At 59.8% G+C, this 20,828-nt stretch overlaps 2 protein-coding genes across 7 annotated transcripts in view; both read right to left on the bottom strand.

Annotated features, from left to right (window-relative positions):
* Positions 1–1,733, bottom strand: part of ATF6 (activating transcription factor 6) — a 90,534-nt gene extending 88,801 nt beyond the window's left edge. Inside the window, exons 1-2 of one of the 2 annotated variants that reach the window (XM_068164579.1) lie at positions 1,569–1,733; positions 1,374–1,462 (exon numbers count right to left, since the gene is read on the bottom strand). In XM_068164579.1, coding sequence (XP_068020680.1) covers positions 1,374–1,462; positions 1,569–1,638 — 159 coding nt within the window. In that variant the 5' untranslated portion in view covers positions 1,639–1,733. The remainder of the gene's footprint in view (positions 1–1,373; positions 1,463–1,568) is intronic. The other variant, XM_068164578.1, reaches the window with a different exon arrangement.
* Positions 1,734–1,820: 87 nt separating this feature from the next.
* LOC137454526 (P-selectin-like) lies at positions 1,821–18,160 on the bottom strand. Of its 5 annotated transcripts, none has more exons than XM_068164576.1 (19): positions 17,489–18,160; positions 16,046–16,136; positions 11,960–12,349; positions 10,805–10,912; positions 10,526–10,708; positions 7,773–7,958; positions 7,460–7,645; positions 7,148–7,333; positions 6,854–7,039; positions 6,540–6,725; positions 6,220–6,405; positions 5,900–6,085; positions 5,591–5,776; positions 4,995–5,180; positions 4,335–4,457; positions 3,925–3,955; positions 3,692–3,747; positions 3,141–3,489; positions 1,821–2,176 (listed from the first exon to the last, which is right to left on the bottom strand). In XM_068164576.1, the coding sequence occupies exons 1-17, from the start codon at positions 17,489–17,491 to the stop codon at positions 3,693–3,695; spliced, it is 2,658 nt and encodes an 885-aa protein (XP_068020677.1). In that variant the 5' UTR covers positions 17,492–18,160; the 3' UTR covers positions 1,821–2,176; positions 3,141–3,489; position 3,692. The 5 variants fall into 5 exon arrangements, with proteins under 5 accessions (XP_068020677.1, XP_068020676.1, XP_068020674.1 ...); XM_068164575.1 differs by lacking the exon at positions 17,489–18,160 and adding an exon at positions 17,096–17,168; XM_068164573.1 differs by lacking the exon at positions 17,489–18,160 and adding an exon at positions 15,831–15,894 and having other exon boundaries at positions 16,046–16,275.
* Between the last annotated feature and the right edge of the window lie 2,668 nt (positions 18,161–20,828).

A 20,828-nucleotide genomic window follows, 5' to 3' on the forward strand; every position in this document is an offset into this window, starting at 1 on the left:
CCAAAACCCATGCCCTGACCTACACAGAATGGCCAAAACCCATACCCTGACCTACACAGAATGGCCAAAACCCATACCCTGACCTACACAGAATGGCCAAAACCCATGCCCTGACCTACACAGAATGGCCAAAACCCATACCCTGACCTACACAGAATGGCCAAAACCCATACCCTGACCTACACAGAATGGCCAAAACCCATACCCTGACCTACAGAGAATGGCCAAAACCCATGCCCTGACCTACACAGAATGGCCAAAACCCATGCCCTGACCTACAGAGAATGGCCAAAACCCATACCCTGACCTACAGAGAATGGCCAAAACCCATGCCCTGACCTACACAGAATGGCCAAAACCCATACCCTGACCTACAGAGAATGGCCAAAACCCATACCCTGACCTACACAGCATGAGCCTCCAGACAGGGAGCTAATGCTGCCCTGCCAACAGACAGTACATTCCCTTTGCACAAGCAGGCAGCTCTCACGTTTTCTCCAGCCCCTGGCACTCCACCACCTGCAGGATGCTTTCAGTGCCTGGGGGCTATGTTGCAAACACCCCAGGGACTGTGCTGGAGGTGGATGTGAGCAGAGAGAGTGATTGCCCATGGGAATGGGCTGCCTGGGGAGGTGGTGGAGTCACCATCACTGGAGGTGTTCAGGAGGAGACTTGATGGGGTGCTTGGTGCCATGGGTTAGCTGTTTGGGTGGGTTGGATTGGTTGATGGGTTGGACACGATGATCTTGAAGGTCTCTTCCAACCTGGTCTGGTTTATTCTAAATTCTAAATAAAGGTTTTTATTCTAAATAAAGGAGGAAGGACACAGAGCAGAGAATCCCTGAGGCAGATACAGCAGGGCAGGAAAAGCAGCTGCACACAGAGGTCAGTGCACAAGGCAGCCAGAGAAGGTTTCAGCCAAAAGCCCTACAAGACACGGAAACGAGAGGCTGTCTTACAGCAGGGTGGATGCAGACGTGCTCCACGCTTCCAGGCAACCCAGACACATCCTCCCCGCGGCACTGCCTTGCGGAGGGAGTTTACCTGCGTGCGGCCACAGCTCCTCCCGGACACCGCACCTCGAGCTTTCACCTGCAGACCCTGCCTTAACCCTGCCTTTTAAACCTGCGGCTCCACTACCGGCAGCTTAGACAGAGACCGACAGCTCCGCACCCCGACCGCTAAGGCAGGGGTGACGGCGGGAAGGGCTGCACGCCACCGGCGAGCCAGGCGAGGGGCAGGAGCGTCCCCGCCAGGCGGCACCGCGGCACCGCGGCGCTGCTCCCGGCGGTCCGCCGTCGGCGCCGCCAAGCCCCGAGCCGGGCCCTGGGGGATGCACCGCCCGGGCTCCCTCCGCCCCGCGCGGTACGCACCTCGGGCTCGTCCCTCGAGGCCCGCCGAGCCTCCGCGGCGCCCAGCAGCTCGCTCAGCTCCTCGCTCAGCTCCTCGCCCAGCACCGCCTCTGCGGGACAGACAGCGGCCTCAGCGCCGGCCCGGCCCCGGCGGGGAGCTCCCCACCGCCCGGCCCCCGGCCCCGGCCCCCGGCCCTCCGCCGCCACCGCGCTCACCCCAATCGAGGCCGCTCCCCGGGGCCGGCAGCAGCCCCGCCGGCTCCCACTCGGCCTCCGCCGCCGCCATGGCTTCCGCCTTCCTCCCGAGGCCCACGTCTCCTTCCGCCCCGCGCGCGCCCCGCCTCTCCTACGGCGGCCGCCGGCGGACATTCGCCGGAGGGGCGGCCGCACGGCCGCGCATGGCCCCCTGCGGTCCCTGCCCACGCCGCGGCGCTCCCCACCCGCGCCCGGGCGCACGGAGGCGGTTCGTCAGACACGGGCGTTTATTCAGGGCCCGCGGACACGAGCACGGGCGAGCCGCGGGGGGCGGCCGGGGGGGAGGGAGGCAGCTCCGTGAGGGCACGGCACTGGCAGCAGGCGCTGGAGGCGGCCGTGGCCGCGGGGGGCTGTTCAGAGGTCTTCACGCGTGGGTGGTGAGGGAGGCAGCTCCACGCCTCGGCAGTGCGCGCGCGTGTGTGCGCGCGTGTGTGTGTGTACACGCAGCGTGGGTGCGGTCTCCGCTGGTCTGGGCTGCAGCCAGAGGCGTGAAGTCCATCCCGGGCCGGGCAGCAGCTCCTGCTGGGGCTGCAGCACTGGGGGGGTGCTGGGGTTTGGTCACGGCCAGGCTGGAAGCAGAGGAGAGGCAGAGCTGATGCTGCCCGGCTGGGTTCCCCTTCCCCGCTGGGGGGGAGGTTGAAATTACACACACACACCCCAGAGCAGCTCAGCTGGGAGCAAAGGGGAGCTGTATGTGCAGGCAAAACGACAAGGGAATGCAGTGGGTATGTACAAAATACGCAGGCTTTACAGCATTTGCAATCAACAAACAATACGAGAATGCCCCCGTGGTCAGAGAGCAGGAGAGCTGCCTCTGCCCCCACCCCCATCCCAAAGGGAGAAAGGAGCAGGGAAAAAGTAAGTAGCTGTCAGACTTCACCAAAACAATGCAGCCGAGGTCAAGCAGAAGCAGGTCGCTCTCCCTCCAGAGCATGAAGCGAGCAGAGAGGAGATCAGAACAAAGGGCCCCAGGATGTTGTGGTACAAGCAGTCCTGGGGCAGATCTGCTGGAGGGTAGAGAGGCTCTGCAGAGGGACCTCGACAGGCTGGACAGATGGACAGAGCCCAGGGGCAGGAGATTGAACACATCCAAGTGCCAGGTGCTGCACATTGGCCACGGAAACCCCAGGCAGTGCTGCAGGCTGGGGTCAGAGTGGCTGAGAGCAGCCAGGCAGAGAGGGACCTGGGGGTGCTGGTTGATGGTAGGCTGAACATGAGCCTGCAGTGTGCCCAGGCAGCCAAGAGGGCCAATGGCATCCTGGCCTGCAGCAGGAACAGTGTGGCCAGCAGGAGCAGGGAGGTCATTCTGCCCCTGTACACTGCACTGGTTAGGCTGCACCTCGAGTCCTGTGTCCAGTTCTGGGCCCCTCAGTTTAGGAAGGAGGTTGAGCTGCTGGAACGTGTCCAGAGAAGGGCAACAAAGTTGGTGAGGGGCTTGGAACACAGCCCTGTGAGGAGAGGCTGAGGGAGCTGGGGCTGCTTAGCCTGGAGAAGAGGAGACTCAGGGGAGACCTTCTTGCTGTCTACAACTACCTGAAGGGAGGCTGTAGACAGGCAGAGGTTGGTCTCTTCTCCCAGGCAGCCAGTACCAGAACAAGAGGACACAGTCTCAGGCTGCGCCAGGGGAGGTTCAGGTTGGATGTTAGGAAGAAGTTCTACACAGAGAGAGTGATTGCCCATTGGAATGGGCTGCCCGGGGAGGTGGTGGAGTGGCCGTCATTGGAGGTGTTCAGGAGGAGACTTGATGGGGTGCTTGGTGCCATGGGTTAGTTGATTAGGTGGTGGTGTATGATGAGTTGGACACGATGATCTTGAAGGTCTCTTCCAACCTGGTCTGGTCTATTCCATTCTATTTACATTTTCCCACTTTTCTGCTCAAAATCTGTTAACACAATTTTAAAGGCACAGCCTGAAACTACCACACCCTTCCCAAGGGCTGTCCCCACCTGGGAGCACCCTGGCCAGGAGGACAGCTGCTCAGGTGGCTTTGCCACGTGTTCCTCCTGCTGCTGCTGCTGCTGGGAGTCACCTTCCCAGCCCCCTGCAGGAGCACAGGGTGCTGAGAGCTTCTTGCCAGTGCTCACCTTACAGGTTGGCATCGTAGGCTGCGTTGGTGAAGATGCCTGGTGATCCTAGGTCACTGGAAAACAGACACAAAGGTGTCACCTCCCCAGGGAGGGCAGGGATGTGAGGGGCAAGGGTTGAGCACCGAGATGCCCTCACTGCACAGAGAGGCGGATCTGGGTGACGGCAGGGTGACTGCAGGGCTGTGAGGGGCACGGGGCAGAGCCACCGGCCTGCAGAGCACAGCTCTCACCTGGTGGGGCTCAGGAGCTTCTTCTTCTCCTCTGATAAGCGTCGAAATGGCCACGGGGGGAGTGCAGATAGAAAAGAAAGAACCAGATCTGTTTAGTGAAGTGCTGGAGAAGCTGCAGCAGCAGCAGCTGAAATGGAACCAAGTTTGACAAGCGCTGGACGGTGTGGGGAGGGGAAGGTGAAACAATTACTGCTTTCCTCTTTGCAATTAAACCCAGCCCTGCCCTCCAAACCTGGCTGCTGACCCTTCCAGATAGGCAAACGACCCAGGAGGCGTTGCCAGCCCACAGCAATTTGCAGCAAATAAAGCACAGGGGAGGAGGCACTTGTGCTGTCCGACTGCTGATCCTCCCACCCTCCCCTGGGGCTCCTAACTCGCTGGTCTGAGAGCTGCAGGAGGTGTTTCTGTACCTCTCTCACTGAGCCTCTTGGCAAGGAGGGCAATGAGGGTGCCCGAGAGCACGATGCCAGCTACTGCCAGGGCTGTGCCACTGCTGTAAGCCAGGACTTGCTTCAAGAAGGGTACACCATCCTCTGAAACACATCCACGGGGTTAGAAAGGTGTCAGGACTTCACAGCACCCAAGCAGCTGGGGTTCCCACACACACACAGTTAAGGTTTCACAGAATGGTTTGGGTTGGATGGGACCTCAAAGATCAACCAGGTCCAATGCCCCCACCTTGGGCAGGGACACCTCCCACCAGCCCAGGCTGCCTCAGGCCCCATCCTTCAGGGAGGGGGCAGCCACAACCTCCCTGGACAATCCAACCCAGCCTTCCCACCCCCACCACTGGCAAGAACTTCCTCCTCATCTCCAGCCCAGTCTTCCCCACTCCAGCTCCAATCCATTCCCCCCCATCCTATCACTCCAAGCCCCTGCCCAAAGTCCCTTCCCAGCGTTGAGCGGCTGCTGCTGTTTGCAGCTGATTACTGATTCCCAAACAACAGCGTGGTAGGACCAAGCCTTCACCCCTCCACCACCAGGACTTTCCAACAGATTTCAGATGCCAGGAGCCATTGAAAGAGGTGTGCTGCAGGGAGCTGGAGAGAGGAGCGTGGGTGCCACCGTACCTGCACAGAGGGGGGGGCGCCCGGTCCAGTTCCCCGAGGCTGCGCAGCGCAGCAGCTCTGCTCCCAGCCGCACCGAGCCCTCCTCGCAGGAGAAGGTGCAGGTGGAGTTGTAGGTGAAGTTGCCATGCAGGTGAGAGCAGCTCAGCTGGCCTCTGCTGGGGGGGTCCAGCACTGGGCAGCTGATGGCTGGAAGTGAAGCACAGCGGCAGCGTCAGTAGGGCAGGAGCGACGGTGGTGGATTGGGTGGGCTGGGGAGGCAAGGGGGTGAGCTGCCATGGCCCAGGTGTGCTAAGGGGAAGGGAGTGGATGCTGGGGGGAAATTCTTCCTCATGAGGGTGGTGAGAGCCTGGCACAGGCTGCCCAGGGAGGTGGTGGAAGCCTCCTGCCTGGAGGTGTTTGCAGCCAGGCTGGATGTGGCTGTGAGCAACCTGCTGTAGGGGGAGGTGTCCCTGGCCATGGCAGGGGGGTTGGAACTGGCTGAGCCTTGGGGTCCCTTCCAGCCCTGCCAGTTCTGTGATTCTGAGATTCTATGGCTGCTGGGGAAAGCACTCTGCTGTCACAGCACTGCCAGACACAAGTGTGAGCGTGGAGCCTACCTGCACATCGTGGCATGGCACCACTCCAGGTGCCAGTGGCCATGCACTTGAGGCTCTCTGGCCCCACCAGCACAAACCCTGTCTGGCAGGAGAAGGCACAGGTAGAGCCAAAGGTGAAGTCCCCATAGAGGTGGGAGCAGGCAGCATGACCCATCACAGGTGTGGCCAGGGCAGAGCATTTGATGGCTGCAAGGGTAAAGAGCCACACTTCAAAAAGGGGCCAAGGAGACTATGTTGGGAGCAAGGGGCTGGGGAACATCCTAATGTCGGTCTCCAAGGCCAAGAACTGAGCTCTAGCAGTGACTCTACCTTCACAGTGTGGGGCATCCCCAGTCCAGCTGCCTGCAGCTCTGCATTCTCTGCTCTCTGGCCCTGCCAGTGCAAATCCTGTCTGGCAGGAGAAGGCACACGTGGAGCCAAAGGCAAAGTCCCCATGGGGGTGGAAGCAGTTCAACTCCCCCTGGTCTGGAGCACTGAGCACTGGGCAGGCAATGGCTGCAGGAATAGAGACACATTTCAAGCAGGAGCCTGGGGGCTTCAAGGCTAAACTATTAGGACAGAGGACCAAAGCACCAAAGAACATCCTAGGGTCAGTCCAAGGCTTGCGAGACCTTGAGCAGCAACTCTACCTTCACAGTGTGGGGCACCCCCAGTCCAGGTCCCTGTGGCTGTGCACTCAAGGCTTTCTGGCCCCTTCAGAGCAAATCCCATCTGGCAGGAGAAGCCACACATGGAGCCAAAGGCAAAGTCCCCATGGGGGTGTGAGCAGTTCAGCTCCCCCTGGTCTGGAGCACTGAGCACTGGGCAGGCAATGGCTGCAGGAATAGAGACACATTTCAAGCAGGAGCCTGGGGACTTCAAGGCTAAACTATTAGGACAGAGGACCAAAGCACCAAAGAACATCCTAGGGTCAGCCCAAGGCTTGTGAGACCTTGAGCAGCAACTCTACCTTCACAGTGTGGGGCATCCCCAGTCCAGGTCCCTGTGGCTGTGCACTCAAGGCTTTCTGGCCCCTTCAGGGCAAATCCCATCTGGCAGGAGAAGACACACATGGAGCCAAAGGTGAAGTCCCCATGGAGATGGGAGCAGTTCAGCTCCCCCTGGTCTGGAGCACTGAGCACTGGGCAGTTGACAGCTGCGGAGGCAGAGAGGCACACTCCAAGCAGGAGCCTGGGGACTGCAAGGCTAAACTGCTGAGACCAAATGTCTGGGGTGACAGCAGGGTGTTCCCCAGAGATCAGAGAGTTGTAGCAGCAGCTCTACCTTCACAGCCTGGGGCATCCCCAGTCCAGGTCCCCGTGGCTGTGCACTCACGGCGCTCTGGGCCCAGCAGTGCAAACCCCATCTGGCAGGAGAAGGCACAAGCTGAGCCAAAGGTGAAGTTCCCATGGAGGTGAGAGCAGGTCAGCTTCCCCCTGTCTGGAGCACTGAGCACTGGGCAGGTGATGGCTGCAGGGACAGAGATACACTTCAAGCAGGAGTCTGGGGTCTACAAGGCTAAACTCTTGGGGTCCAAGACCCTGAGAGTGCCACTGTGAGCTCCAGCAGCAGCACTACCTTCACAGCGTGGGGCATCCCCAGTCCAGCTCCCTGTGGCCATGCACTCAAGGCTCTCTGACCCCATCAGCACAAACCCCACCTGGCAGGAGAAGCCACAAGCTGAGCCAAAGGTGAAGTTCCCATGGAGGTGAGAGCAGCTCAGCTCCCCCTGGTCTGGAGCACTGAGCACTGGGCAGGCAATGGCTGAAAGGGTAGAGATACAAGTCAAGAAGGAGCCTGGGGACTAGAAGGTTAACCTGTTGGGATTAAAGGATCAGGAACATCCCAGGGCCAGCCCAAGACTTGTGAGGCCTTTGGCAGCAACTCTACCTTCACAGTGTGGGGCATCCCCTGTCCAGGTCCCTGTGGCTGTGCACTCAAGGCTTTCTGGCCCCTTGAGGGCAAATCCCATCTGGCAGGAGAAGTCACAGGATGAGCCAAAGGCAAAACCCTCGTGGAGGTGGGAACAGTTCAGCTCTCCCTGGTTGGGAGCTCTGAGCTCTGGGCAGGTGATGGCTGGAGGACAAAGAGGCACATTTTAAGCAGGAGCCTGGTAGAATAAACTGCTGGGACCAAGAGGTTGGGGAACAACCTGGTGTCACCCCAGGGCCAGTGCCCCTGTGAGCCCTAGCAGCAGCTCTACCTTCACAGCGTGGGGCGTCCCCAGTCCAGCTCCCTGTGGCGGTGCACTCACGGTGCTCTGAGCCCAGCAGCACAAACCCTGTCTGGCAGGAGAAGGCACATGTGGAGCCAAAGGTGAAGTCCCCATGGAGGTGAGAGCAGTTCAGCTTCCCCCTGGCTGGAGCACTGAGCACTGGGCAGGTGACAGCTGCAAGAAGAGAGCAGGTCTCAGACAGGATAGAGGAGGTTAAATCCAGGGATTGGGGCTGGATCCCAGCTGGAACAACCCCAAATCTGTGGTGATAGGTCTCTGATTTTCCTTTCCCACCCAGACAAGTCTCACTGCTCCAAACCCAGCAGGGATGTAGCTGGCACAATGACTTTTCTGCCATATGAATGATTTCTGAGGCAGGGGGAGCAGCTGATGCCCTGTCAGAGCTCTGGTTATCCCCTGCATTACCCCAGGTCACAGCCTCTCACACAAAGGGTCATGGGTGCTGCTGTCCTATGTGTCTGCCTGGACTGGAGCAGAGATCTGCTTCCATTCTCATCACAGTGGCAGGGGGAAGGACACCCAGGTGGCTTTGAGGTCACAGGGAACCAGGACACGGCAGGGGGGTTGGAGCTGGATGATCCTTGAGGTCCCTTCCAACCCTCTATGTGAGGACTGTGACAGCTGCAGGGGTTATTATATGCTAGCCTCCTCAGGCTGTGCCTTGCTTCATGCCAGGGGCAGCACCCAGTGTTTGCTGAGGTGAGCAGCTCCACTGCCAGGTTAGTGCCAGGACATCTAAGGCCACCAGCACCCTGCCCAGGATAGGTCAGACCCCATTCCCTGCTGTCAGACTGACACCAAGCACTTCCCTTGGTAGACTTTTCCTTTCCTATCTATTTTACAGGCAAGCCTGGTTTCTCACACAGCCCCTGAGGTGTCTGTGGGGGTCCCAAAACCCAGCACTGAGGCACCCCCCAGCAAGCCTTTGCAATACAAGGGGACCCCCTTCCAAAACCTGCTGGCCATGCACTGCAGCCTCTGTGCTCCTGGCACCTCAAACACCCCCTGGCAGAAGGCAGCAGATGTGGAGCTGAAGGCCAGCAAGCTGACTTTTGGAGCAAGCCCAGCTGGCAGCACTTGCTGACTCAGCTTCATTACCAGCAAAGGCAATTAACTGTCTCATCTAATCCTTTGCTAAAACTCCTCTGTAGAGCCAGCAGGAAAAAACAAGGAGCTGGGAAAGCCAGGCTTGGGGAGCTTGAAAGCCTGGAGCAGGCAGACTCAGCCTGGCATGACTGGGAGGACTTGGAGAGAACTGGGAGGCAGCTCCTGCCACAGTGGCCTCAGGACAGGCACAGAGTCACAGCAACAGTCAGGCTGGAGCAGAGCCTCAGCAGCACCAGGCCCAGCCCAGAGCCCTGCTCTGCAAGGCTCACCCCTAAACCACAGCCCCAAGCACCACAGCCAAACCACCTTCAAACACCTCCAGCCTTGGGCACTCCACCACCTCCCTGGGCAGCACATTCCAGTCCCTGACCACTCTTGCCAGCAGAAAATTCTTCCTCCTGTCCAGTCTGAACCTCCCCAGTGGCAGCTTGAGGCCATTCCCTCTGTTCTGTCACTAATGACCTGTGAGGAGAGACCAGCAGCAGCCTCTCCACAAGGTCCTTTCAGGGAGCTGCAGACAGCAGTGAGGTCTCCCTCAGCCTCCTCTGTTCCACACTAACCATCCCCAGCTCCTTCAGTCTCTCCTCATCAGATTTATCTCCAGGCCCTTCCCAGCTTCCTTGCCCTGCTCTGCACAGTCACATCACACCTCTGTGCCTGTTCCCCATAGCTGCAGAATGCAAGCCCTGAGCTGGACCACAGGCTCAGCTAGCACAGGCAGCAGTAGCAGCACTAAAGGCAAGGCAGGTTTGTCATTCTTACTTTTATACACACAGCTATACATCTATAGACACACAGACACCGAGGCCCTGCCCACCCCAATACCTCCTGCCAGCTCTCCTAATACACAGGGCCCCCAGCTGTGTCCTCTGTCTGCTTCAGTCCTCAGCTTGTCCCATTCCTGTGCAAGGCTGCAGATGCCCCATGCAGTGCCACAGGGAAGGTGGAGCAGGGCTCTTGCATGCCTCACCAAGGCCCAGCATCTCCCTGGGCACACAGCAGCTGGCTCTTGCATGCCCCACCAAGGCCCAGCATCTCCCTGGGCACACAGCACCTGGCTACATGTGCTCAAGCCACCAACAGGAAGACTTTCCCTGCCCCTGCAGCATAACATACCACAGCTTTCTCCCCTTTGTGGCTTCCTGCTGCACTCTGTCCCTCCCAGCTTGCATCTAACCTCATCTCACAGATCCTCACACAAGTCAGCCCAGCCCTGCCAAGGTACACCCTCCCTCTGGCCACGGGAGAGCAGCCCCTCCTCACACTTCTCTGAGCACCCCTGAGGTGCCAAGCAGCTTGCCAGGGTGGATTGCCCTGGGCTTGGGGAGGTGGAGATGGTACCACAACACTGACCTGCCCCTGCACTCAGAGCACACAGGGTACTGGCACCTGGCTGGGAGTCAGGGAACAGGAGCACTGGGACAGCCAGGGAGAGCAGGGGGCTTAGCCAGAGCTCACAGCCACTGCTCCCCGCATGCAGCACCAGGAGCTGCTTCCCCAAAGGCCAGGGGCACAGCAAGCTCAGCCCCTTGCTTGCCTGAGCAGTGCTAAGCACCCAGGGCTGGCCCTGCCACATCGTATCCCTGAGACCCCCAGCCCCTGACAGGCCCTACCCGTGCATGTGGGGGGGTCTGCAGACCACTGCTGGGAAGCCAGGCACCGCAGCGTGCCTGCCCCTTGCTGCTCGAAGCCCTCCTGGCAGCGGAACAGGCAGGTGGAGTTGTAGCTGAAGTCTCCATAGGGATGGCTGCAGTTCATCAGCGCTCCCTCGGGCCGGAGCTCGGCGCACCGCACGGCTGGGGGAGACACGGCACGGCCAGCCCGTTAGCGACACCCTGAGCTCTGCTGGCACGCCTCAAGCCTGCGGGGAGGGCTGGGGACGGCTGCCTCACCCTCCTGGCACTCGGGGCCACGGAAGCCAGGGTAGCACTCGCAGCGGTAGCTCCCGATGGTCTCCACACACTCACCACGCTGGCTGCACGGCAAGGGCTGGCAGGAGGCTGCACACACACACAGGATGGTCACAGGAGCCGCTGGCCACGCTGCCGAGGTCCCTAGCCCACCCAAGCCAGGATGGCCACAGGAGCCGCTGGCCATGCTGCCGAGCTCCCTAGCCCACCCAAGCCAGGATGGCCACAGGAGCCGCTGGCCATGCTGCCGAGCTCCCTAGCCCACCCAAGCCAGGATGGCCACAGGAGCCGCTGGCCATGCTGCCGAGCTCCCTAGCCCACCCAAGCCAGGATGGCCACAGGAGCCGCTGGCCATGCTGCCGAGGTCCCTAGCCCACCCAAGCCAGGATGGCCACAGGAGCCACCGGCCACGCTGCCGAGGTCCCTAGCCCACCCAAGCCAGGATGGCCATCAGCAGCCGCTGGCCATGCTGCCGAGCTCCCTAGCCCACCCAAGCCAGGATGGCCATCAGCAGCCGCTGGCCACGCTGCCAAGGTCCCAAGCCAGGATGGCCACAGCAGCCGCTGGCCATGCTGCTGAGCTCCCTAGCCCACCCAAGCCAGGATGGCCATCAGGAGCCACTGGCCATGCTGCTGAGGTCCCTAGCCCACCCAAGCCAAGATGGCCATCAGCAGCCGCTGGCCATGCTGCCGAGGTCCCTAGCCCACCCAAGCCAGGATGGCCATCAGGAGCTGCTGGCCATGCTGCCGAGCTCCCTAGCCCACCCAAGCCAGGATGGCCATCAGGAGCCGCTGGCCACGCTGCCGAGGTCCCTAGCCCACCCAAGCCAGGATGGCCACAGCAGCCGCTGGCCATGCTGCTGAGGTCCCTAGCCCACCCAAGCCAGGATGGCCATCAGCAGCCGCTGGCCACGCTGCCGAGGTCCCTAGCCCACCCAAGCCAGGATGGCCATCAGGAGCTGCTGGCCATGCTGCCGAGCTCCCTAGCCCACCCAAGCCAGGATGGCCACAGCAGCCGCTGGCCACGCTGCCGAGGTCCCTAGCCCACCCAAGCCAGGATGGCCACAGCAGCCGCTGGCCACGCTGCCGAGGTCCCTAGCCGCCCGCTGGCAGGCTCTGCGGCCGTGCCCCGGCTCACCCTGGTAGCAGAGAGCCTTCTTCCGCCGGCTGCAGGGCTCGTCGTTCCACTTGCCCGACTCCTGCGGGCGCTTGATGTAGATCTCCACGCAGTCCTGGTTGGAGCGGCGGTTGTTGGGCTCCCCGGCCGCCCAGTTCTCCGCCTCCTTCGTCAGGGCCTTCCTGGTGCCCACCCAGGTCCAAGTGCCGCCCAGCTTGCGGATGCCGATCCAGTAGTAGCGCCCGTGGAAGGGCAGGCTCTGGTTGAGGTATTCGATCTCCTGCTTGTTCTGGATGGCCACCAGGTCGGTGAAGAAGGACTGGCAGTAGTTCCTGGCCTCCTGCCACGTGTAGTCCCCTTGGTCACTGTAATGGTATGTCCAGGCACCCACCTCCACCCGTGACACCACACCTGCAAGAGAGGGTGAGGTCCAGGATTGAGGCAGAGAGGCTGGGAGCCAGGTGGGGGATGGAGTCCTTTGGGACACGAGGGTGGGCTGGGTCTGGCATCAGGTACAAGAGACACCAGTGGAGACAACCAGCTGGGTGAGGAAATGGGACAGAGGGACAAATCATAGTCATAGAATCAACCAGGTTGGAAAAGACCTCAGAGAGCATCAAGTCCAACCTAGCACCCAACACCTCCTGACAACTAAACCATGGCTCCAGGTGCCTCATCCAATCCCCTCTTGAACACCTCCAGGGATGGGAACTCCACCACCTCCCTGGGCAGCACATTCCAAGGGCAAATTACTCTTTCTGGGAAGAACTTTCTCCTCACCTCCAGCCTGAACCTCCCCTGGCACAGCTTGAGACTCTGTCCTCTTGTTCTGGTGATGCTTGCCTGGGAGAAGAGACCAACCCCCACCTGGCTACAGCCTCCCTGCAGGGAGTTGGAGAAGCAAGAAGGTCTCCCCTGAGCCTCCTCTTCTGCAGGCTAAGCAACCCCAGCTCCCTCAGCCTCTCCTCCCAGGGCTGTGCTCCAGACCCCTCCCCAGCTTTCTTGCCCTTCTCTGGACACCTTCAAGTGTCTCAATGTCCTTCTTAAGTTGAGCCCAGAGCTGGACACAGTAGGTGAATGTACCTGTGGTGCAAATGAAGGTGGAAGTACGTGTGGCAGTTGCAGGCTGTGCCTGGAAAACTTTCCACAGGTCTTGAGCAGAGAGTGATAGAAGGTAAATAAATTACCACTGGATGCAAAAAGGGAGATGTTGAGGAGGTCTACATAATCCCCAAGCCTAAAGTCAGCCCTGTAACCCAGCTTTCTCTCTTTCTGCTCCCCCTGCTCTGGCAGATGCCAGCTCTGGCTTCTGTCTGAGCCTAAAGTCAGCCCTGTAACCCAGCTTTCTCTCTTTCTGCTCCCCCTGCTCTGGCAGATGCCAGCTCTGGTTTCTGTCTGCTCTGCTGACCTTGGCTGCGTTGCTTTGTTGTGGCTAAGTACCGACAGCAACTCTCTGCTCTCCTCTCTCCTTTATCATGTACAGGGGGGGAGGGAAGGCAGCAGGGCAGGGGAAGCTATTAGCAACCCCTGGTTTGTCCAGGGGGGCTCCTGTGCTGTTTATAAATTGCCAATATATGTAAGTATTGCCTATTTTGTGCATATTAATCACATGTCATACTTAGGTTGCAGGCTTGCTTGTAACTAGGGCTTCATTTGCTTCCAGCTGGGCTGCTCTGGCAATTTTATGCTTGGGGTGTGGAAATTTCCAGCCCACCACAGGCCATGGGTGCATCAGGCATGGCAGAAGGAGCTGAGGTGGGACAGAGAGGAATGGCACAGGGATGAGGAAGGTGAGAGAGATGGGGTGAAGGCTGAGACAGACAGCAGCAAGGCAGGGGGTGAGCAGAGCACAGGTGGCAGGAGAGCCACAAGCAGCGATGCCAACCCCCACAACAGCCCAGCTCCATAGCCCCGCTTCCCAAAGGGGAAACCCCAACACTGAGCTGGTTCCTTAGGCAGTTCCTTCAGCACAGAAGTGTAGCAGTTCATTTCTGCTGCTTTACAGTCCCATGTGCCAGCCAGCTTGGGCCAGGGCAGAGCAACCAGCACATCCTCAGCCCCAGCAGCCAGAGCTGCTCATCTGAGCTAGAGGTGGCCTGAAGTGTCTTGTAAAATTCCATGTTGCAAAACCACCTCTTGCAAAAGGCAAGTTCACATCCTGGTCATGCCCAGCAGCCCCAGATCAGCAGGAACCCACACCCAGAAGTGAAGGGCACCCTGCTGAAACCCTGCTCTTCCTTACAGCATCTGGTACCACAGCTTGATGCAATCAATGCTTTTTAGCCACACACACACACAACAAAACAGAGCTTCCTCTCTCCTCCCCAGAATCAGGTACCTCCACAACTGCAGAAAGTGGTACAGGGATGATACCTCCATCTGTGCACTGAGTGAGTGAGATGGGGACCAAAGTTTGCTCCCAGCAGCGGGCCTGGGGTACCTTGCATCCCAGGAGAGGTCATGCAGGCACTGAAGAGCTGAGCATTGCAGGACAGAAACCAATCTAAGGAGTCCCCAGTCTAACTGAGGCTCTGGGCTGGTCAATAATTCCTCCTTCATCTAAGCATAATTCCCATGATCAGCCTGGGTTTCCCAGTGAAAGGGCAGGCTAGCCCCTCCAGGAAAGAAACAGCAGACCAAACCAAAGCTGAGGAACACACCATGGCTTTCAACAACAGCCCTCATCTTCATCCTCTGGGAGTCTGGGGCTTCAGGACAGAAGATCAGGGCACTTGCTGGGCCCTGCCCTCACTCCCCCCCGAGCACAGCTCAGGGCAGCCACCCTGCTACACTCAATCCCCCATCCCCAAAGCACTAAGGACCAAGGGAGCCCCTCTGCCATGTGCCTATCCTCCAGCTCCACCACTAACACCCCTCAGTAGCACAGCTCATCCCCACTCCTTTCACTCAGCCTTATGCCAGCTCTCCCTGCCCCACCCGGAGCTGCAGCCCCAGGTGAGGGATATTTGCCTGTCCTTGGACCCCACCTCGCTGGCAGCCCCCAGCCCCTTCCCCCCAGGGCAGTGCTCAGCCCCTGCCACACTCGGGGTGCCTTTGCTTTCTTGTTTTCCCCCCAGTGCTAAATCTCAGCTTCCTCCTGATGCTTCTGCATTGCCTCTGCTCCTGAGCTCAACCACAAAAGGTTCTTTGGATAATAGCTCAGCTCACTGAAGACCTCTACAGACAGAGCAGGCAGGGGCAGGGTTTGCTGTGTGCGGTGCCAATGCACGAGGGAAATCTCCTGCTCTGGTTCCTTCTGCTGCTGCCAACCAGCAGCTTTAGCTCTGCATGGTGCTGCCCCAGCTGTGCTCCCAGCCCCTGCACCTGAGGGTCCTGCAGCTGCCCCTCTGCCCTGCTCTGAAGCACGGGCATGGATGCAGGCAGCGGGGAGAGGAGCTGCTGCCTTTCTCCACTCCATGGTACACAGCACTGGCTGCCCTTGCCCTGGGGGTGTGACTGAGTGTGGTGGGCTGAAATTCCGCCCCCTCCCACCATAAAATTTACCAGCCCAGCTCAGGTGGAAGCAAATGCAGCTCTGTTTATAAGCAAAACTGCAATCTCAAATGAAAAGCAATGAATATATACAACAGACACAATATTTGCAGGGATTTACACTTCATAAACAGCACAAGAACCACACACCCCCCCCAGGGGGCTAATAATAGCTTCCCTACTCCCTGCCCCCCTTCCCTCCACCCTCCCCCTGTACACAGGGGACAAGAGAAAGAGCAGAGAGCTGCTTGTTAGTGCTTAGCCACAGCAAAGCACACAGCCTGGGCCAGCAAAACACAAGTTGGTAGCTCCCCGAGCGAGGAGGCTGCAGAGGGAAAGGTACTTGCCCTGCCTGAGCTTTGTGGCAGCTCTCTGTCCCATGGGAGTGTGTAGAACTTACCATCAGTTCTCTTTTCACACCCAGTGGTGATTGATTTCCATTCTACCATTTTGCTGCTCAAGACCTGGGGAAAATTTTTCCAGGCACAGGCTGAAACTGCCACAGGGAGGAGCCCCCAGAGTAACATCGCTGTCCTGCCCCAGTTTCCTGGGCCTGCAGACCCCCTCAGGGCAGGCAGTGTGCTGGGAGAGTGCTGGCAGTACCAGCTGGCTTACCCCATGTGATGGCAGCGATGCCCAGGTAGCAGATGCCAGGGGAGCCCAGGGCCCGTGCTCTGCCAGCAGACCCACGTCCTGCAGCAGCGTCCTGAGGGCCAGGATTAACCACAATTCATTAGCCAGCTTGGAAACCAACCCAGAGATCATCAAGTCCAACCTAGCACCAAACACCACCTAATCAACTCAACCATGGCACCAAGTGCCTCAGCCAGGCTCTTTTCAAGCACCTCCAGGGATGGGGACTCCACCACCTCCCTGGGCTGCACATCCCAATGGCCAATCTCTCTGTCTGGGAAGAATTTCTTCCTCACCTCCAGCCTAAACCTCCTCTGGCACAGCTTGAGACTGTGTCCTCTTGTTCTGGTGCTGCTTTTGCCTGGGAGAAGAGACCAACCCCCACCTGGCTACAACCTCCCTGCAGGGAGTTGGAGAGAGCAAGAAGGTCTCCCCTGAGCCTCCTCTTCTCCAGGCTAAGCAACCCCAGCTCCCTCAGCCTCTCCTCCCAGGGCTGTGCTCCAGACCCCTCCAAACCCATGCCAGGGAAGGAGGCATGAGCATGCACATCCCACAGGGGCTCACACACACCACCCTGCACCCCCCCAGCTGCCAGCTGGTTGGGACAGCCATCAGGGCACACTGCTTGTGCCAGCTCGTATGCTGGCATGTGCAGTGCCACCAGCATGGCTCTTCTGCAGGAAGCCCCCCAGAGAGGCACTCTGGAGAGCTGTGTCCACAGCGCAGCTGAGCAGTGGGGGAAGCTGTGACAGCAATGCTGTTCGCTTCTGGGGAGCCCCTAAATCCAGGGTATGCCCCCTGCCCCTCCCTGCCCACCCAAGGCTGGCATTTGCCTCCACAGCAGCAGTGCCCTGGGTGCCTGGCACAGCCTCAGTGCCCGGGGCAGGGTCTCTCCAAGGCAGCCTGTGTGCCCAGCATGGCTCTCCAGCAGTGGCACCAGCCCCTGCTCTCATCCCCCACAGCCTTGACCTCCCCAACAGTCCTTTGCAGGCAGACCCCGACTCAGGCACAGGGACAGGAGCAGGACCTTACCATGCCAACGGCACAGCTCCAGCTTGGCCAGTCCCAGCAGCAGGCACTTCTGGCCCTCAGCGAGCAGCGGGGCTCACACTTCCTCCCCATAGCTCCCTGCCCCTGGCCTCTTCCCCTCCCGCCCCGGCCCCGCTGCCAGCCCGCATCCTGCCCTCTTCCCTTGCCTCTCCCCCCAGGGCTTCCTCATCCCCAGAGACCCTGCTCTGAGCCTGGGGCCAGAGGGCAAGGGTGAGGGCAGCCCTGGCCACGGTGGGGCTCAGCTCATCCCCTGCCTCCGGGTGCAGGAGCCGGGGGTGTCCCCATGCTGCCCTGAGAGCCTACCCCAACCCCCCCAGGAAGGTGTAGAAGTGTCCAGCCCCAGCCCACGGTGCCGTGGGCACCTCTGTGACCCACCATGTCCAAGTCCCAGTGCCCACACTGGCAGAGGGTGGCGGAGGGCTGAGGTGTGATGAGCTCCCACGGGGGCTGAGCAGAAGTGTGGCTTGCAGCCTCCTGGCTCCAGCCACTCTCCTCCCTTGCAGGCTCTCTGCTCTGGCTGGGACTCTTCACACCCCACTTATAAACAGCTACTCACACAATGTATTTTCCTGCCTTTGCCTGTAAGTCTTCATGAGAAAGGTCCAGGAACATGCCAGGGGGACTTCCCCTGAGCTGTTAATATCCTTTATGAACCTCCACTGGCGCTTCAGGGACATGCCTCATTGTGTCCACCTCCCCCTGGATCACTCTTGAATCACCACCAAGCCTTCCTTACCCCTTTCTGCCTCTGAGTAGAACTGCCCTTGGCAGAGCCTGCTGCAGGAACTGCTCTCCTCACTTCCCAGCTGAAGCCCAAGTGAGGGCCATACAGGTCACAGGCATTTTCCCAGTTCCAGAGAAACTCATGCTAGACAAAAGGAGGAACCCATCCCATCACAATGACTTCAGCCCTGGCCAGTGTAAATGAAGCTCAGTTCCTGTCCCTGGATGTCTTCCCTGCAAGTGTCTATTTTAGTGGCATTGCTGAGGATGAACCTTTATGGCCAGTAATTCAGGGGCTCTGGCTTCCTAGCAGCTCATCTGCAGAGGAGACACCATTACAGCAAGGGAAGAAGCATCCAGGGGGGCAGGGAGGCTGTGGAAGAGCTGCTGGGGCGAGGAGAGCATCTCCAAAAGCTGAGGCTCACTTGGGCAGGATGGGAGCCGCCTCTCCCACCAGTGAGAGACCAGCTGGGAGTCAGAGGTGTGCTGTGGGGGCAGAGCCTTGGTGGGGAGCGGGCTGTGCCCCTGCCAGTTTCACTTCTGCTGCAACTTGGCATGGCAGGGCAGAGCAGAAGGGAAAATATCCCCCCACCCTGAGCTTTGTAACTACAAATAGCTTCTGGTATTGCTTTAAAAACAGAAAGAAGGTGGCTGAGACCCAGGAGCTACCACTGTGAAGGGCAGGATGTGGCCAAGTTCAAAGCTGCTTGTGGGAGCCAGCACCCCGTGCCCACAGACACCTGGGTTTAGAGAGGAGGGTTGAGGGTTGTTTTGCAGGGAGTGGGAAAGGGCACACAGAGGGGGAGGGAGAGAAGGTCCAGATCAGCTCTGCTGGGAGCTGGTTAATCAGCAGCAATTCCTTTACCTCTCAGGTGGTTTCCAAGGCTGGCTCCCAGGGAAGGATTCAGGATGCTGCAGGGCACGTGCTTCCCACTGGGTTCCTGCTGCCCCACTTGCCAAGGAAGAGCCCATCCCAGCACAGGGATTTCCCAGGCAGCAGGATGGTCCATCCTTTCCCTCCCTCCCCTCCCTTCCCCTCCCCTCCCCTGCCCATCATCCCTCTGAGGACACAGTGAAAGCTGCAGGCCAGGGCTTTGCTCAGCAGGGGCGGAAAGGAGCAGGGGCCCAAAGGAGCAGGGGGCTCACAGGAGCAGGGGGCTCACAGGAGCAGGGGCTCAGAGGAGCAGGGGCTCAGAGGAGCAGGGGCTCACAGGAGCAGGGGCCCAAAGGAGCAGGGGCCCAAAGGAGCAGGGGCTCACAGGAGCAGGGTGCAGTGACACTTTCCTGTGCCACCCCCTCCCCCACCCTGCTGGGCCCTGCAGGGATCTGGGATGGAAGGTGCCTCCTCTGCTGTGCCCTGCTCCTAAGCCACAGGTGGAAGGGATGCTCTCTCATGACAGACCTGCCACAGGCTGTGTCTGTGGGGAAGAGGTGTGGGTACCCCACCTACCAAGGTGCATTAGAGGTTGGAAGGGACCTCCCAGAGCTCCCCCAGGCCAACCCCTGCCAGAGCAGCATCACCCAGGGCAGGCTGCACAGGAATGCATCCAGGGGGGGTTGGAAAGGTTCCCCAGAAGGAGACTCCACAGCCCCCCTGGGCAGCCTGCTCCAGGGCTCTGGCACCCTCACACCAAAGAAGTTTCTCCTCCTGTTGAGCTGAAACCTTCTCAGTTCAAGCTTGAACCCTTTGTTCCTTGGCTCATTCCTGTGCACCACCCAAGAGAGCTTGGCCCCCTCCCCTGGCCCCCCAGCCCTCAGCTATTGATAGGCATTGATCAGATCCCTCTCAGCCTTCTCCTCTCCAGACTAAACAGTCCCAGGGCTCTCAGTCTCTCTTCCCAGGGGAGATGCTCAAGTCCCCTCAGCATCCTCCTGGCTCTGCCTTGGACTCTCTCTGTATGCTACCTCCAAAGCAGTACTGAAGGGGCTGTGCAGCTGGCAGGGCTGGGCAAGCCCCTCCAGCAGGCTGTGCCCACAGGGAGTCAGCTCAGCTGCTGCAGCCTCTGCTGCCCACTCAGGCTGCTGCCCTGCTCCCTGCCTGCATGCTGGGGCGTGCTGTGGGCACAGCCTTGTGCAGAGGGCAGGGTGTGATGCCTGCACAAGCATCCCAAGAGAGCACACAGGCACTGGCAGATGCCCCAGGGCTCTGCAGAGTCCCTGAGCCAGGCTGTGCCCTCCGTTGTGTCGCCAGGAAGTGTTGAGCACCCAGTGGAGCGAGAGCCTGGGGACAGGGGGTGCGTGGGGCTCCCCCCTCACCAGCACACCACAACTCCCCCCCCAAGAAGTCCTCTTGTGCTGTTTCCAGCAGGAGCTCCTGCCCCAGCACAGCCTGTTCCCCTCCTTGTGCAATGTCCCCCAGCAAACCACAGAGGAACCCAGTCACAGCCTGTCTGGCTCAGCTGTCCCCAGCGATACAGCGGGAGCCTTCCTGGGGAGCCCCTGCTCCCCTCACCCCTGCCAGCAGGGAGGCTCAGCACCCCCCTGGAGCGAGGAAACCCCTGCAGGAGTGTGAGTTGGTGCTGGTGAGCACCCCTACCCTGCTGGGGCCCTGCTCCTGCTGTGCCCCCACTCCATCCTGAGGGCTGAGTTGGCTCTCCCCAAGTCCTGCAGCACCCTGATAAGCAGAGGCTTGGGAGGTGCCTCCTGAACACAGGCAGGGCACAAGGCTGTTTGACCCAAAGGGTGTCCCTGAGCTGCAGGGTGCTTTGGGGAATGCCCTCCAGTGTGATGCTTTCCATAGCCCAAGGTGCCAGGCCCTCCTCTGACAGCCAGGGAAGGAAGCACCTGACAAAATCTTTCCTCACAGCTGCTTTGTCCACACGAAGTTGCTGTGTTCAGTGCCACCCGGGCTTGGAAGAGGTGAGAGCAAAGACTAGCTGGGGCAAGAAGGATGGGGAGTCTTCCAAGATGGCACAGGGGCCATGGCACTCCATGCCCCCCACCTGCAAGGACCCTGTGGCACCAGGGCAGCCCTGCCTGCAGGGGCAGTTTT

The sequence above is a fragment of the Melanerpes formicivorus genome, unplaced genomic scaffold (assembly GCF_026170545.1).
Source record: "Melanerpes formicivorus ecotype bairdi unplaced genomic scaffold, bMelFor1.0.p_v2 SCAF_81, whole genome shotgun sequence".
Lineage (NCBI taxonomy): Eukaryota > Metazoa > Chordata > Aves > Piciformes > Picidae > Melanerpes > Melanerpes formicivorus.